Below are 14502 nucleotides of genomic sequence, written 5' to 3'. Positions count from 1 at the left end.
TAAATTTAAACCAGAATTATGTAATTTTCCCTTCACTTTCTCTTGTTCTCACATGTGCTGTTGGCTTCATAATCACTGTGATATCTAAAAATTGAGTCTCACTCACCCTAAAAACACACTCTGGTATCCACCTTTAGATTTAGTGAAAGAAACTCGGAACTTGTTCATAGAATCATGTTCTTAAGCAGGGTTATTTCCCTACTCTGCTCATGGATGAAAAAGAAATCTTTTTCAGCGGTTCATATGTGCTGACGTTGAAGAAGGGACGAATACCCTTAAGACTCCTTTTGTGAGTGAACTGCTTATTTTCATTTTGATGTTTTCTCACTTACAGCCAGTAGCAGAGCTGCTCCTGTTTCCCATTATAAATATCTAAGTTGTGCTCTCTCAAAATCACTGAGTAACTTTGATAAATATGGTGTGAGAATCAATAAAGTTGTAGTAGGCTTGGTGGTCCAGCTAAATTGCAAATTTTTTTCCAAAAACTGCAGCACTGAAAACTGACAAGGATGAAAGAAAATGATAGTGACAAATGCCAATTGCAACATTTATTTGAAAGTTGCACATATACTCATGCTGCCTGGTACAATATGCTGTCCTTTGTGGATTTGATTGATTGATATGTGGAGTTTAACGTCCCAAAACCACCATATGATTATGAGAGACGCTGTAGTGGAGGGCTCCGGGAATTTCGACCAGCTGGGGTTCTTTAACATGCACCCAAATATGAGCACACGAGCCTACAACATTTCTGCCTCCATCGGAAATGCAGCCGCCGCAGCCGGGATTCGATTCCGCGACCTGCGGGTCAGCAGCCGAGTACCTTACCCACTAGACCTCCGCGGCGGGGCGTCCTCTGTGGATGCATAAAAACGTTGAGTCTCTATCGGAAAGCGTTATAGAAGCACCGCCTTCGCAACCCTTTTCGAGATTCGAAATTTGCTCAGCTTGAACTACTTTTTGCATCACGCACATTGTTTTTCTTGATTACAGAAGTATATTTCATGTCGGCTGAGCAATCGCGACAAGTTATTCAATGGATAGGTTAGGAATTCTTCATGGTCTTTTCTTTTGCACACATTATCAACATTGTTGGTGTGCTCTCTTAATAACCTAGTATTAATGCATCTCTCAATTAAGTCAACGTAAAGTTTCTCATACCTTAAAGAGACAGACAACAGCTCAGAACACGGATTCAGATTACCTCTCTGCTAGAAAGATTGTCTGGTGTAGTATTGTCTAAAATGAACCCTGTTTTTCTCGCTATATGCCAAATTATTATTTTTTTATTTTTGCACTCAAGATTACCTCTTGTGGCAAGAAAGTGAAGATGCACCCTTGATAATCCTATGACCTTTTATTGCTGTAGGCAGTTGATTGTCTCCATATTGGTATTGAAATGCAGCCACTTTTTATCATAATCTTTTCTAACTTGAATCGTGCAGATATGCCTTCTTTTGTACTGAGGAGAAGTGTGGTGCAACATTCGCTTGACTTTTAAATTCCATGCTCATGAGCGGCAGCATAAATGTCTAGCTGGGGGCCTAGCGGCAGCTGCTGAAGTGTTGGAGAAGTACGAAAAGCACGTCTCAGTCTCTGTGATTGCTCTACCAACGCGCTGCCGAACCTAATCGTGAAGGCAGTGAGTGCCTGTCTTGTGAGGCGGTAAAGGGAACTCATGTGACGACGAGCATTGAGCGTAATGCATAAAAGCGTAAAAACAGAGCATTGAGAGTAATGCAAGGAGGGATATTAGCACCGCTATTGCTTTATACCATAGCATTGCTGGAAGGTAGCTTTGTTTACCTTGAGGCTTTTCAGATAGAAAAATACTGGTTATAAAATAACCATGTGCTTTGGGGATCAACCGCTGCTGCTACAAATGCTACGGAGGGTGAACTTACTGTTGCCCAAGTAAAAGGCGGGTAGAGAAAATCAGTTATCAGTTTTTTAAAGCTATTTTGCTTGCTATCCCTTCTGTGCATTCCACTAAAGACTGCCTGTGCTGAGGGCTGCCGACTTGTTGCTTTATTTATTTTACTTATTTATTTATTTCGTTTTTTATGTGTTTGTTTTTTTCATTCATTTATTGGAGCTCTAAAGCCCCCTTCCAAAGGGCTTTACATCAGTGTGAGGGGCTTACTAGTTAAAACAATGACACTATGGCTTTTCTATCCCGGCTGCGGCGGCTGCATTTCCGATGGAGGTGGAAATGTTGTAGGCCCATGTACTCAGATTTGGGTGCACGTTAAAGAACCCCAGGTGGTCGAAATTTCCGGAGCCCTCTACTACGGCGTCTCTCATAATCATCAGTGGTTTTGGGACGTTAAACCCCACATATCAATCAATCAACTATGGCTTTTCTAAATTCATCTGTGTTGGAACGAAGAATGACACTTGAAGGAAGGTTGTTCTAGTGCCTTGTTGCCTGAGCATTAAAAAGGTTGAGTGGTGGGTCGTGATGCAAGCAGGTGTTGGGTAGACTGCCTTGTGGTGACTTGTGCAGGCTGAAGCATATACTATGATGGGCTGGTTGAGTGGGAGGGAGTGAGTGAAACAACTGTATTGACTATCCGGCATGAAGTGGGAAAGTTTAATGAAAGGTATGATATGTGTTGCAAGGAGGGTCTAGGTATTTTATGGTATATGCCTAAGTTATCCAGCCCTGCTTCATCTTCAAGGGTAGAAACACTGGTATATAGTGTGAGTGATTAGAGGAGCTGATTCTAACTGCACTCTATTGGATTAGTTCAGTAGAATTATTTAGGTTAACTTGGGGTGGGTCACCAATTGCAAATGCTTGTTGTCATTTCTGGCAAGTTAGTGTCTTTAGGGTAGTAATTTGACTGATGGAGAGGCATGATACAACTGTCTACAAAGGTAACAAACAGCACTGTTGATTAATTTTTACTTACATGAGAGGACCGATTTAGATTCTCTGAAATGCTAACACCTTGATGTGTAGTAGGACTGAGAAAGAAACAACGAGGCCATTAATATTATAGTTAGTGGTGGCTAAGTTTTGGCACCTGCAAACGGAGCGAAGCCCAGTTTTGTTACATCCTTCGGGTTGGTTATTCTGCAGAGCTTAGAAATCCTTTAGGTGCGAAAGTATAACTTCCACATTGTACATCTGAGCTGCCTTCTTCAAACTGTGTGGTGTGCTGGCTTCATATGTTTACAGGTGGTTGCGTTTTTTGAGACTGCTGTCTGAGATTGAAATTAGGAAGTGCTGAGTATACCCAGTGCTTATCAGTGTTTTAGTTTGAAGATTGGGCGCTAATGAAATGACAGTGTGACCAATATTTGCCAACAGTGATCTTTTGGCCCAAATGGCAATAGCTCGTTTGTTGATGTAAGCAGTCTTGAAAAGCAGAAGTGGTTTGTTAGTTCATAGCACCAGCAGAGGCCAACACTTTTAAACTGAGAGCGCACATATAAAAACCTAACTCGGCCATTGACTGGGAATTCTGCCTGCTTTTAGGGCTGCAGTGGTTTGAAAAGGTGTAATGACATCCAACTAGATTGCCGCTTAAATAGCAGATATAAACAAAATGTAGTGCAAGATGCTTCGAGATGTGCAGTCATAATAATAAAAGTAGAACAACTGTTAGGAAGGCATTGAATTGGCAAGGCAGGATTGCACACAATGCACCATAATAAAGGACCACTAATTCGGTGTGAAAATAGCAAGAAAGCAGAAAGGATTCAGAGTAATTGCTAGCTATGATATCGATTGTAAGAATGAAAGAGGAAAGATCTTAGTGGAATTCACAGAATGGAAGCACCTCAACAAAATGAGCACCGTGTTCCGGAAGCGCTTCCCACTTCCTCACATGAATGTGGACATGGCGAAGGCCTGATAGGGAAACAAAAGATGAAATAAATTTGATAATTTATGGAAACCCATTGCCCAGAAGTAGCAGGTATGGGAAAATGTAGTAACCATTGGACATTGAGGCAAAAATAGTCCTCAACTTAAAGAGAAGAAAACAGAAATAACTCCCGAAATTATGCCAATTGAAGTGCAGTCATGGTAAAACAGATGAATTTAGGATAGCTCTTTAGAATCAGGGCAATGTAACAATACAAGAAGGAATGAACAAAAGCCCAACTAGTCTAATTTTTTATATTTCAGTTAGTGGAGGCAAAGCACAAAGGCAAGGAGTATAAAATCTCTTCCAAAGAACACAGCACAAGTACCTAATTTGAAAAACTAGCAGATAAAAGTGTCTAACTCAATATTAAAAGGTAGAAATTGCTGAGCTAAAATAAACTGACGAACCAATAGCAACACAGTGACATGAGAAAGTGTAATATGAAAGAGGTAAAGGTTGCAGTAAAAGAAATTCGGCAGTATCATTGCAGGTAAGGGACACTCTCTTTTGAAGGACTGAAGCGCTCACATTAGAAGATAAAAACGGAAATACTATTAGCCATTTCACTGACATAATGGAGGTGGCTGATGTCAATGCCTACCCTGTAGTGAACTGTAAAGCATACAGATAGATTATCTATTCTCAAGTTAATCAGTGCAGAACAGGACACTCAAGTTCCATGTATAACTGCCGATGAGGTTGGAGAGATTGTTGGAAAAAAAAAGATTGAAGATAAAAAGGACGATGAGTTCTGGCATTCGGAATCATGCGCTGCAGCAGCAACCCACGGAGTCAGGCTGCGGTTTATTCAAAATAAACCCCTTTTTCTACTCAACGGGAAGCTCGATTTTATACGGAGGCTATGTGTGATATGCATCCGGATGAATTGGCTAGAAAAAATGGTGTAACATTTCATTTGATCAAAGGCGGAGAAAATGTCTTTAGACAGTTCACATGTTCCTTAAAAATTTACTGATTGTAGCATTTTGCCATTCACTCTAATGAGTGCCAGGGTGATTAAGATATCTGCGGAGCACAAGAAATTACTTAATTTACATAACTTTCACGTACTGCAAAAAGTAATCTGCCTTACATCGATATTATCAGTCTTTGGGGGCTTACGTGTTTCAGGGGCACTTTGATTATTTATAAATACCTGAGCGAATATCTATCAATACTCCACAGCTATCTTGGTTTTCACAAGAAATGGAAAAGAATTGCAAATAAAAATGGGTTGAGCCAAGGAGAAATGATTTCTTCAAATTTGTTCACTGCATGCTTAGAGAAAGTATTCAAAGGGAAAAAAGGAATAAAGACGAATGGAGAATATCTTGCCATCCTGCAATTTCGCAAATGTCCTTCAGCAATGATTGCAGCAAGAAACGCTTGGAGGTCTAAACTGTAAAGTGTTGAAGTACTTGTTGAAGGCAAAGATAATGCCCAATGGCCTGGTGAAAAAAAAAGAGCACCCGATTGGCTAACAACCTTTAGAATATGTGCAAGGTTATGCTCACCTATATCAATTAGGAGCAGGGGAGCCAACCCGTGGAAAGGAAACTTACTAAAGAATAAGGATGGGCTGGAGCTCATACGCCATGGACTTCAATATTGTGGCAGGCAGTGTTGTTTGAATTACCAGGATTTTGTCTGATTTATCATAACTTTTAATTATTATAACTTCTTATTAATCGAACTAGGGACAATATGCCAGCCAATGTTGTGGTGTTTATTCTTTCTCAGTGTCGCAGCAACATCTTAGACAGGTCTATATGATTGTCACTAAAGTTTTAAGACCTCAGAGATCGCACTGGTACTCGTTATTGTATAATGCATGCATGAAAGCGTAAATGAGGGATAAAATGTGTCCTGCCACAGCTTTATGCTCATTCCCATTCTTTGGATGCATTTGCACATAGCACCAGTGTACTTATGCTACGATGAAATGGACATTAGAAGTGGTCGGGATGTTGCAGACCAAAACCAAGCCGTCCCATTTTTTTTTCTTTGTGAGCATGTGAATATTATTGGTGTGCATAGTTTGGCTAGTCTGACTGTCTTGTAGGCAGGCAGTCGGCTTCATTTGCTGCTGTTAGTCACAAAAAATGAAAAATGTTATGTTAGAAGCAACAAAGGCAGCAGATAGTTGCAGGCATGGAAAGGTAAAAAGTTGGATTAGCTGAACTTGTGCAGTTGGGAAGCTTGAATTGTCCGGCATTACTTTAAAATAAAGCTGGTGTGGCATGGGCTAACTAAACATTTATTAGTATTTGTTTGAATTCAAACTTTTGAGAGAGCATTGCTTTTTGAGCAGGGGCCTTTCATTAGGTGGTTGCAACTCTCGTGGGATGTTCACTCTGGCACCTTGCAAGGTTCCTGCCCTGTTTCAAATAAAAAGAAGTTAACTATGGTTTCTCCAAGAAAAATAAGCTACCAGCATGCATTCATGAAAAAGGAAAATAACAACATGGCTGCATGTTGACCACAATCTTCACATGAAGCTAATATACTGTTTATTCCAATGTCTCTCATTCAAAGCTAATGGTTCTTTCTCAAATAAGCTTTGGAAAAAAATTTTTTTTTTCAGGACATGAGTGTTGACATTAAGGCAGAAGAGAGCAGCCTTCCACCATCACCGCCTCCAGTAAGTGAAGTGTATTTTTGTAGTTTGGTACTTCTTAGCCCTAGCTAATAATATAGAACATTAACCTTCAGGTTCACGTTGAAAGCATCCAACTCACAGTGACACAGCATAACTTAAGCTTGACAAACTTAATATGAAGGTGCTTTGCACCTCACATGTTTCCTTTTGTTGTTTTCATTCAAACACATTTATTACAGCACAGCTTTCTACTGATATAGTAAATGTATAAAACATGCTGCTAAGTAGAAAATTATTTAGTATTCATGTTACATTCTTAAGTACATGTATGTGTATGTGCATGTGTACCATTGACTTGAGAAAAATGAAAGTTATTTAATCATAAAATGCCAAATGAACTGAACAGTGGTGAAAACTGGTTATTTGCTTTTTGGCATAATGATAATAAGATTTGCCTAAATGAAAACCATTATTTTGCACGTAAAATGACGCTCTTCAACAGGGGCATGAGGTTCAGTTTATATAGTTATTTCCCAACTCAGCTTGTGAATGAAAACAAAGATTTTTTTTTCAGTGGTTGGTGTGTGTAAGCATCAAGGAAGAGCCAAAGAGCCCTTCAGCCACGCCGCCTCACGTAAGTGAGTTTCCTTTCACTTGTTTTCGCTTCCTCTTTATCATCATCATCAGCCTGACTACGCCCACTGCAGGGCTAAGGCCTCTGCCATGATCTGCCAGTCAACTCTGTCCTGTTCTTCCTGCTGCCACTTTATACCTGTAAACTTCCTAATCTCATCTGCCCACCTAATGTTCTGTCTTCTCCTCACCTGCTTGCCTTCTCTGAAAATCCAGTCAGTTGCCCTTAATGACCAGCGGTTATCCTGCCTATGCGTTACGTGCCCGGCCTATGTCCATTTCTTCTTCTTGATTTCAATTATGATAACCTTAATGCTGGTTTCCTGACCCACTCTGTTCTCTTCTTATCTCTTAAGGTTACATCTATAATTTTCTTTCCATCCCTCACTGCATCGTCCTCAATTTAAGCTGAACCTTCATTGTAAGCCTTCATGTTTCTGCTCCGTAGGTAAGTACCTGCAAGATGCAGCAGTTATATACCTTCCTTTTGAGGGATAGTGGCAATCACCAGTCATGACTTGAGAGTGCTTGCCAAATGTGCTCCACTCCATTCTTATTCTTCCAGTTACTTCAATCTCGTGGTTCGGCTCCGGGGCTACTACCTGTCCTAAGTAGACGTACTCTTGTGCAATTTCAAGTGCGCTGCTATCTATCTCGAAGAGCTGTTCGCTTCTTCATTCCAAGCTCACGGGATATGAAGCTATCATTGCACAATATTTTAACATCATAATCACAGAGACAAACTCGAGTAAGTTTGATAAATTTGATACTTCTTCATGACTGCCAGTGCACACGAGATACTGAACACAAGAAAGTACACGGCACAGGCACTGTCTCAGAACAGGCTGCCAGTGGTGAAATGTGCTCTATATGAGGTCTGTTAGAAAAATATCTGACCTTATTTTTCTCTTTCTTGCGAGCACATGATGGATTTGAAACAAGCGCGCTTACATTAGCCAACCTTGAACCTTTGTGTGCATGCATGAATATTTTTTTCACCTGCCATCAGCGTCAGTCTCTGGGACGCAGCGTTTGAGTGAGGTAGTGCGCAGTGCTCTGATCCGTTTTTCATTGCAAGCAAAATAATGGGGCGACTGAAGCAGCACTACAGGATCCAGTTTTGCCAGAAACTGGGCGACAGCCAAGTGTAAACCATTGGGAAGAGGAAGACTGCTCTCGGTGGTGACACTATGAGCCGCAGATAGATTAAGGAGTGGCACAACTGGTTTAAATATGCCTGCACATCGCTAAAGAGAGAGCCGCGCTCCGGTCGACCATCAGCATGCCGAAGCGAACGCTGTAGTGGTGCAGAATAGTTGTGTGACTATCCGAAAAATTGTGGAAGAGGTGGGCATCAGCACTTTTGCTACATATTTTATTATGACTGAAGATTTGGCCATGAAGAGAGTTGCAGCGAAGTTTGTGCCGAAACTGCTCACGGTGAAGCAAAGGCAACTTTGTATTGAACTCTCACAGGACATGCTGGATTTCGCAAGCAGTGACCCTAACTTCATGAATGCATTATCACTGGTAATTAGTCTTGGGTGTATGGGTAGGATCAAGAAACCGAATCCCAGTCATTACAGTGGAAGAATTCTACGTCACCAAGACCAAAGAAGGCCGGCCAAGTGCACAGCAATGTCAAAGTGATGCTAAGTGCTTTCTTTGACTCCCGCGGTGTGGTACACTACGAGAATGCACCACAGGGTCAAACAATCACCAAAGAGTATTACAGAGATGTCCTCCATCCCCTACGGGATGCTTTGCGGCACAAGAGACTTGACTTGTGGTCAACAGGAAACTGACACATCCATCACGATAATGTTCCTGCACATTCCTCACACTTGATTCAGACTTTTTTGGCAAAAAGTCAGACCCCTGTAGTTTAACAAGCTCCCTACTCTCTTTTTATGGCTCCCTGCCACTTCTGGCTGTTTCCCGAACTCAAGAGGACATTGAAAGGAGAGCGATTTCTGACAAGGGAGAGCACCATGGCTGCAACGACAGCTGAGCTAAACTCCTTTTGGAAAGAGGCCTTCTCAGAATGCTTCTAACAATGGCAGCACCACAGGGAGACGTGTGTGGAGTCCAAGGGGACTGCTTTGAGGCGGATATTAGTTTTCTACCGCTCTAACTATGCCAGCTTTTTTTCTTCACCAAAGGTCGGATACTTTTCTAACAGACCTCGTACAGCTCTCCACATGATTTGCTGACTGCGTGAGTGGAGCGGTGCACACCATCCTTTCGTTGTGCAGTGGCACGAACCTCAGTCAAGCGGTACGATGTCTGAACGTCCACTTAAGAGAGCACACCAGCTCTCTGAAAGGAGCACTGCCTAAGTATCTTTCCCTGCATTGATGACAGTGTAGTTGTGAAGCTGAGCTGAACAAAAATGCTGTTGTGATGAGGCACAAGTAGTGTGGCTTGTGTGAAATTGCAGAAGCATCCATCAGTAGTTCTAGCTGATGAGGAGGTTTTCGGTCTCTAACATACGTGATGAGAAGTTTGGTCTGCTGTGATAAGATTTTGTCAGTGCATCTTTCTGCTAAAAATGCCACATTTTCTTACTTAACACTTTCGTGACTGCAACAAATTGTTTGTTTTTAGGTAGTCTGGGAAACATTTTTTATGGCACCCAAAGTTTCTGATATTAGTGTTTATGGTATTAAATTGTAGAGCAAGGAGTTATCTTCAATGCAAGGTCAGTTTCAAGCCCTAAATTTATTCACAATAGTATGAAAGAAATGCTCAATCGAACAAAAGTTGTAACATGTACAAAGAAATTTCATAAAACCATCAACGCTGCTTTGAACAGGATAAGCATGAAGAAAAATCGAAATTGTGAAGAAGAAGATGTGCCTGCGGCGAGCAGCATCGCCAACGCCCGCCTCTCTCGGCTCGTGCTTTGGCTCGCTGTTGTGCTGATCTCTGCTGGACGGTTCTTCACCGTCCAGCAGGTTTCTACTGCGGTATAACACCGCAGTACAAACCACCACGGGATTCCCACCTTTCTTTTTTCTTTATGGACGCGAGCTTTCCCATACAATCGACACCCTACTACCCTACCGTCCTGATGCTTCCGAGTGCCCACCTGTCTCCAATGCTGCTCGACAAGCCGAAGAGTGCCGCCGCTCGCCCGTGCGTTCACCTCGATAGAGCAGCAGCGCCAGAAAGAACACCGTAGCACCGCCCTTTCAGATCCCAGCTATGCCCCAGGGTCTCTTGTGTGGCTCGCCATTCCACACCAAACACCGGGACTCTCCTCGAAACTTGTCCCTCAATACGAGGGGCCTTACATCGTTTTGGAGAAAGCCTCTTTGGTTAATTTCCTAATTGAGCCAGTTTCCCGATCGGATGACATGCGCCGGTGCGCACGTGACATCGTTCATGTTTCCCGACTGAAACCATACCATGAGCCTCTGCCTGAAACTTCTTAAGTCGCCAGGATGGCTCCTTTTTCAGCCGGGGGGATTGTGAAGAAGAACATGTGCCTGCGGCGAGCAGCATCGCCAACGCACGGCTCTCTCGGCTCGTGCTTCGGCTCGCTGCTGTGCTGATCTCTGCTGGACGGTTCTTCCCGCTGTCTTGCCGTTGTTGTTATCAATTAATAAACCTCGTCACAAAATATACATTTTTAGCACAAAGAACACACACAACTATCCTGTAAATATAAGTGCTGTAAATGCAAAACATATATACATATATGTATACATAGAATACATTTTGTATACATAGAATAACATTACATGAGGTGTCTTTCATGCCACCATGCCAAGCAGTTTCGCCTTGCAGTAAATGACCGATTTGCTGTGCATGTTTCACAGAAAACATTGGTTTTTTGTTCTCTCCAATAACTTGAGCAGTGAAAAACGATGAAAAAAAATGACCCCGTATCTGCATGTAATCTGCAAATGTCGTTGAAAGATGATAGTCTTGTGTGTGGAGAGAGTGAACAAAACATTTATTTGATGTTCTGCACAAGAAAATCGGTGAATGGTATTCTGGAGGCGCTGCATTAGATTGCCTCGAGCGTGCAGCGTAGGCGAACGGGGGCATCAAGTCACGTCACATGTCAGACATGAGCGCCATCTGGCAGTTTTCTTGGAAAACGGAGCGCGTGGCTCTGAGATAGGTGTGCACGCCCGTCTCAGAAGTGATAAGGTGTAGAACGCAACGCAACGGGTAGGTGCCATCACCGTCTCGTTTTACCAAATATACGAAAATCTTCTGAAATTCGCCGTTTTTGTGAAGCGGTCACACGCAACATGAATGCTATCATTGAAACTACGCACGCTCAACCACGTGTAAAGAAAGGCGCTTTAAAATTCTCACAAGGTGAAAACCAGAAACACAAAAGTGAAACTGTTAAAATACTTCTTCTTTTTCACGTTAAATAGTGTAGGTTCTCCACAAGTGCTCGGAACGAGACAAGAATTGAAGTATCGACAACATACTATCGATGTGGATAGGTGCGGTCTCGAAACTGTTAACTTTCAGTTGATAAACAGTGCCTCTTTTGTCTACTCATTTTTGTTCAGTGTTTGCACTGGCCGTCATGTGTATGTTCCAACTAGCCTGATTTGATACATTACCCTTGCTTCCAGAACGTTTGTGGTAAGCAGTATATTCGATGGAAGTGCCAGAAGGGCACTGCTACTGAACTTCTTTAAATAGAGAGTAAGCTCTTTTAAGTGTGGTGCCAGATTGCATAACTCGGTGCCAGTTGCTCCAACTTGAGCAGTGATAGGCTGACAGAACATGTGTTGGTTAGTGCCATTTATTTTTTATTTTAAATCACATGAGCAGAACAAAGATTTGCTGTGTGGTGAGCTCCAAGATCTGTGTCGGAGACTTGAAGGTTGACTGTATGTAACATAAGTTTGGCTTGCAGTTGGGCGAGTTGGTACGGGTGCATTGTTTAAAAACAGCATAATAGATAAGACAAAAATACTTCTTAACCACATAATCACAAGTGCTATCTCAGGACTGTGTTTGGGTGGTTTTAAATCATTTCAGTCTTCTTTGTTGTGCCAGTTTTAAACAATGTACATAATGCTGACCTTTGTTTTGCCCCGTCTGCACAATGAGTGCATGTGTTTATGGCCAAGCACACTGTTAAAAAAATCAATTCCAAGGTATTCATGCTGAGATAGATATAATTTTGCTTGCAAAGCAACATTCTCCAAGAGAAGTTCTAGCCAGTCCAAACGATTGTACTTGCAACTCTGCTGCCATATGTTCCACATGCACTGCATTATCAACTGACAGCTGAACACTTCAGTTCTTGCCGCTAACTCAAATGGTTTCGTGAAAAGTATCCCCTTTTGTCCCCCTGTTGTGCTCTTGTCACCTGTTGCATGAAGACAGTCTGATGCTGTCAACAATGCAAGACAAGGACGACTGGGCAAGCTAGATTTTTACAGCCAACCTCGTCAACTATTTCAGCAAATCAGAGCGAAGTTCACTGAAGCGATTTCCAGCATCACTGCCTAGTAGTAAATGAATTGTCATATGTGTAAACTGCCTTGTGCACCACTGTGAAACCAGTCCCGTCTTAAAAGTGTGGGAAGCTGGGCGTGTTGGGTATATATATTTAAAGCAACAGCATGAAAAACCACAGGACACACAAAAGCCAATGCACGCAGCACTGACTCTCAACAATTTTGACAGGTCGAAATTGAATTGGGTATTATAGATGGTGCATTGTTTTTATAATAAGAAATTGTTGAGAATCAGTGCTGTGTGTGTTTTCTTCTGTACATACTGTGGTTTTTTGCACTGTTCCTTGAAACATGTCTTAAGGTAAAGCGACACTTTGTTGGAGAACATCATTCTGTTTTTTTGTGCTCGAAGAGCCCTAACAGAGGATCGGCTTCTGCAGCAGACATAAGGCAAACAATTATGCAGTACAGCTAGACAAGTCACCATAGGACAACCAGTCACCAGATGAGGACTAAGGGGCCGATGAGGGTCTAAATAAAAATCATGCTAACCTGCGGGGAATGTACATTGACAGCGGACACAAGACTTCGGTTGTTATGCCTCCGATGTAGCTGTGCAAATGAAGGGCAGTACAAGAAACAACATAGTACACGCTGTTTAATCTGCTTTACTCAAGTACTGCAGCTACGTCACTTGGCTGTATGCTATGGAATCCGAGTAATGATGATAATGTAGATGTAAATTTTGCCCCAGACGAGAAACCCGTCAAAGAAGCGAGGCAACTTGTATATCTGCACATAAAAAATCAACTGAAGACTGGTAGTCAGCACTGCAATCTCTGATAGTGATGTTGTACACCAACTAGGCAACCCATTTTTGGGTCGGCATGGCAATATCCTAATGTGGCCTTTGTGAAAAACTTCTGCAATAATATTTTAAATCCTGGAATATACTTTTGTGCCATTACACTGATGATACTTGTGATGACATTACTCAAGCACAGCAAGACTATGTACCACATGAACTGATATATTTAGTGCATCTTAAGCCATTTCATGCGCTTCAGGAAGCTTTTGGGATCTTGATTACCTTGAGTATTGCATTTTCCTTATCTTCAGGTAGTCATCTTTTTTTTTCTTATTCAGCTTTGTGCCTTGTTAGCAGCAATATAGTAACCGGGTTTCATGATTGGCACTTTGCGGATGCACTTTGCCTCCCAGCAGGTGATCGTTCTTGCCGCTAACATCATACTGCAAGTGTTACCTACTTGTATTGCAAGTGATGCTTCATTTGCTGAGCACAATTGCAACCAGTGAAGAGTCTTTACCGATTTGGTTGCTGTGTTCTTCATTGCGTAAATCACGTGACAACAAACACCAAGCCGATGGTTACATCCACGGGCTTCAGCCATTAAGATTGCACGAATGAAATGGAGAAGAAAAAAAAGTACATTGGTACTACTTCTGCATTTGTGAACCAACCTTTTGTTTCTCCTACACGTTTCTGTGCATTGTAGAAGAAATACCCTGTTTTTGCATGGTACCTGCAGCCAATGTTATTACAATAGATTCGGTTGTCAAACTCTCAACTCCTGCCATGCTTCGTAGATGGCACATTTTCTATGCTTGTCTCCAGATGGCAGCACCGTCTCATTGTGCTCCAGCCGGCGCAGTGTGGTCTGCTTAGCGTACGCGTGTTTGTTCACTTGAAAATGCATTCTTAAACGTGTTTTTAGACACTTATGCGTTGCTGGGCACAAAGATAGTATGCTTTATTGCAGTAACCAAGGGTGACACACTTAGAAGCCCATGCGCTGTGCGATGTCAGTGCAGGTTAAGGAACACTAGATGATCGAAATTTCCGGAGCCCTTCACTTTGGTGTCGCTCATAATGATATCGTGGTTTTGGGATGTAAGACCTCACATATTAAGGGCGACATGCATTAAATTT

At 42.1% G+C, this 14502-nt stretch overlaps 1 protein-coding gene across 11 annotated transcripts in view; it reads left to right on the top strand.

Annotated features, from left to right (window-relative positions):
- The window catches only part of LOC119178707 (uncharacterized), a 56130-nt gene that overhangs the window by 14567 nt on the left and 27061 nt on the right, over positions 1–14502 (top strand). For 6 of the 11 annotated variants that reach the window (XM_075878082.1, XM_037429938.2, XM_075878004.1 and 3 more), the window contains 2 exons: positions 6463–6519; positions 7052–7111. In XM_075878082.1, the coding sequence (XP_075734197.1) occupies positions 6463–6519; positions 7052–7111 (117 nt within the window). Of the gene's footprint in view, positions 1–235; positions 290–6462; positions 6520–7051; positions 7116–14502 lie in introns of all 11 variants that reach the window. The other 5 variants (XM_037429937.2, XM_075878169.1, XM_075878121.1 and 2 more) reach the window with 2 other exon arrangements.

Source organism: Rhipicephalus microplus, chromosome 1 (genome assembly GCF_043290135.1).
Source record: "Rhipicephalus microplus isolate Deutch F79 chromosome 1, USDA_Rmic, whole genome shotgun sequence".
Lineage (NCBI taxonomy): Eukaryota > Metazoa > Arthropoda > Arachnida > Ixodida > Ixodidae > Rhipicephalus > Rhipicephalus microplus.
Note: the sequence above shows the minus strand (reverse complement) of the source record. Positions and strands in the feature narration are given on the sequence as shown.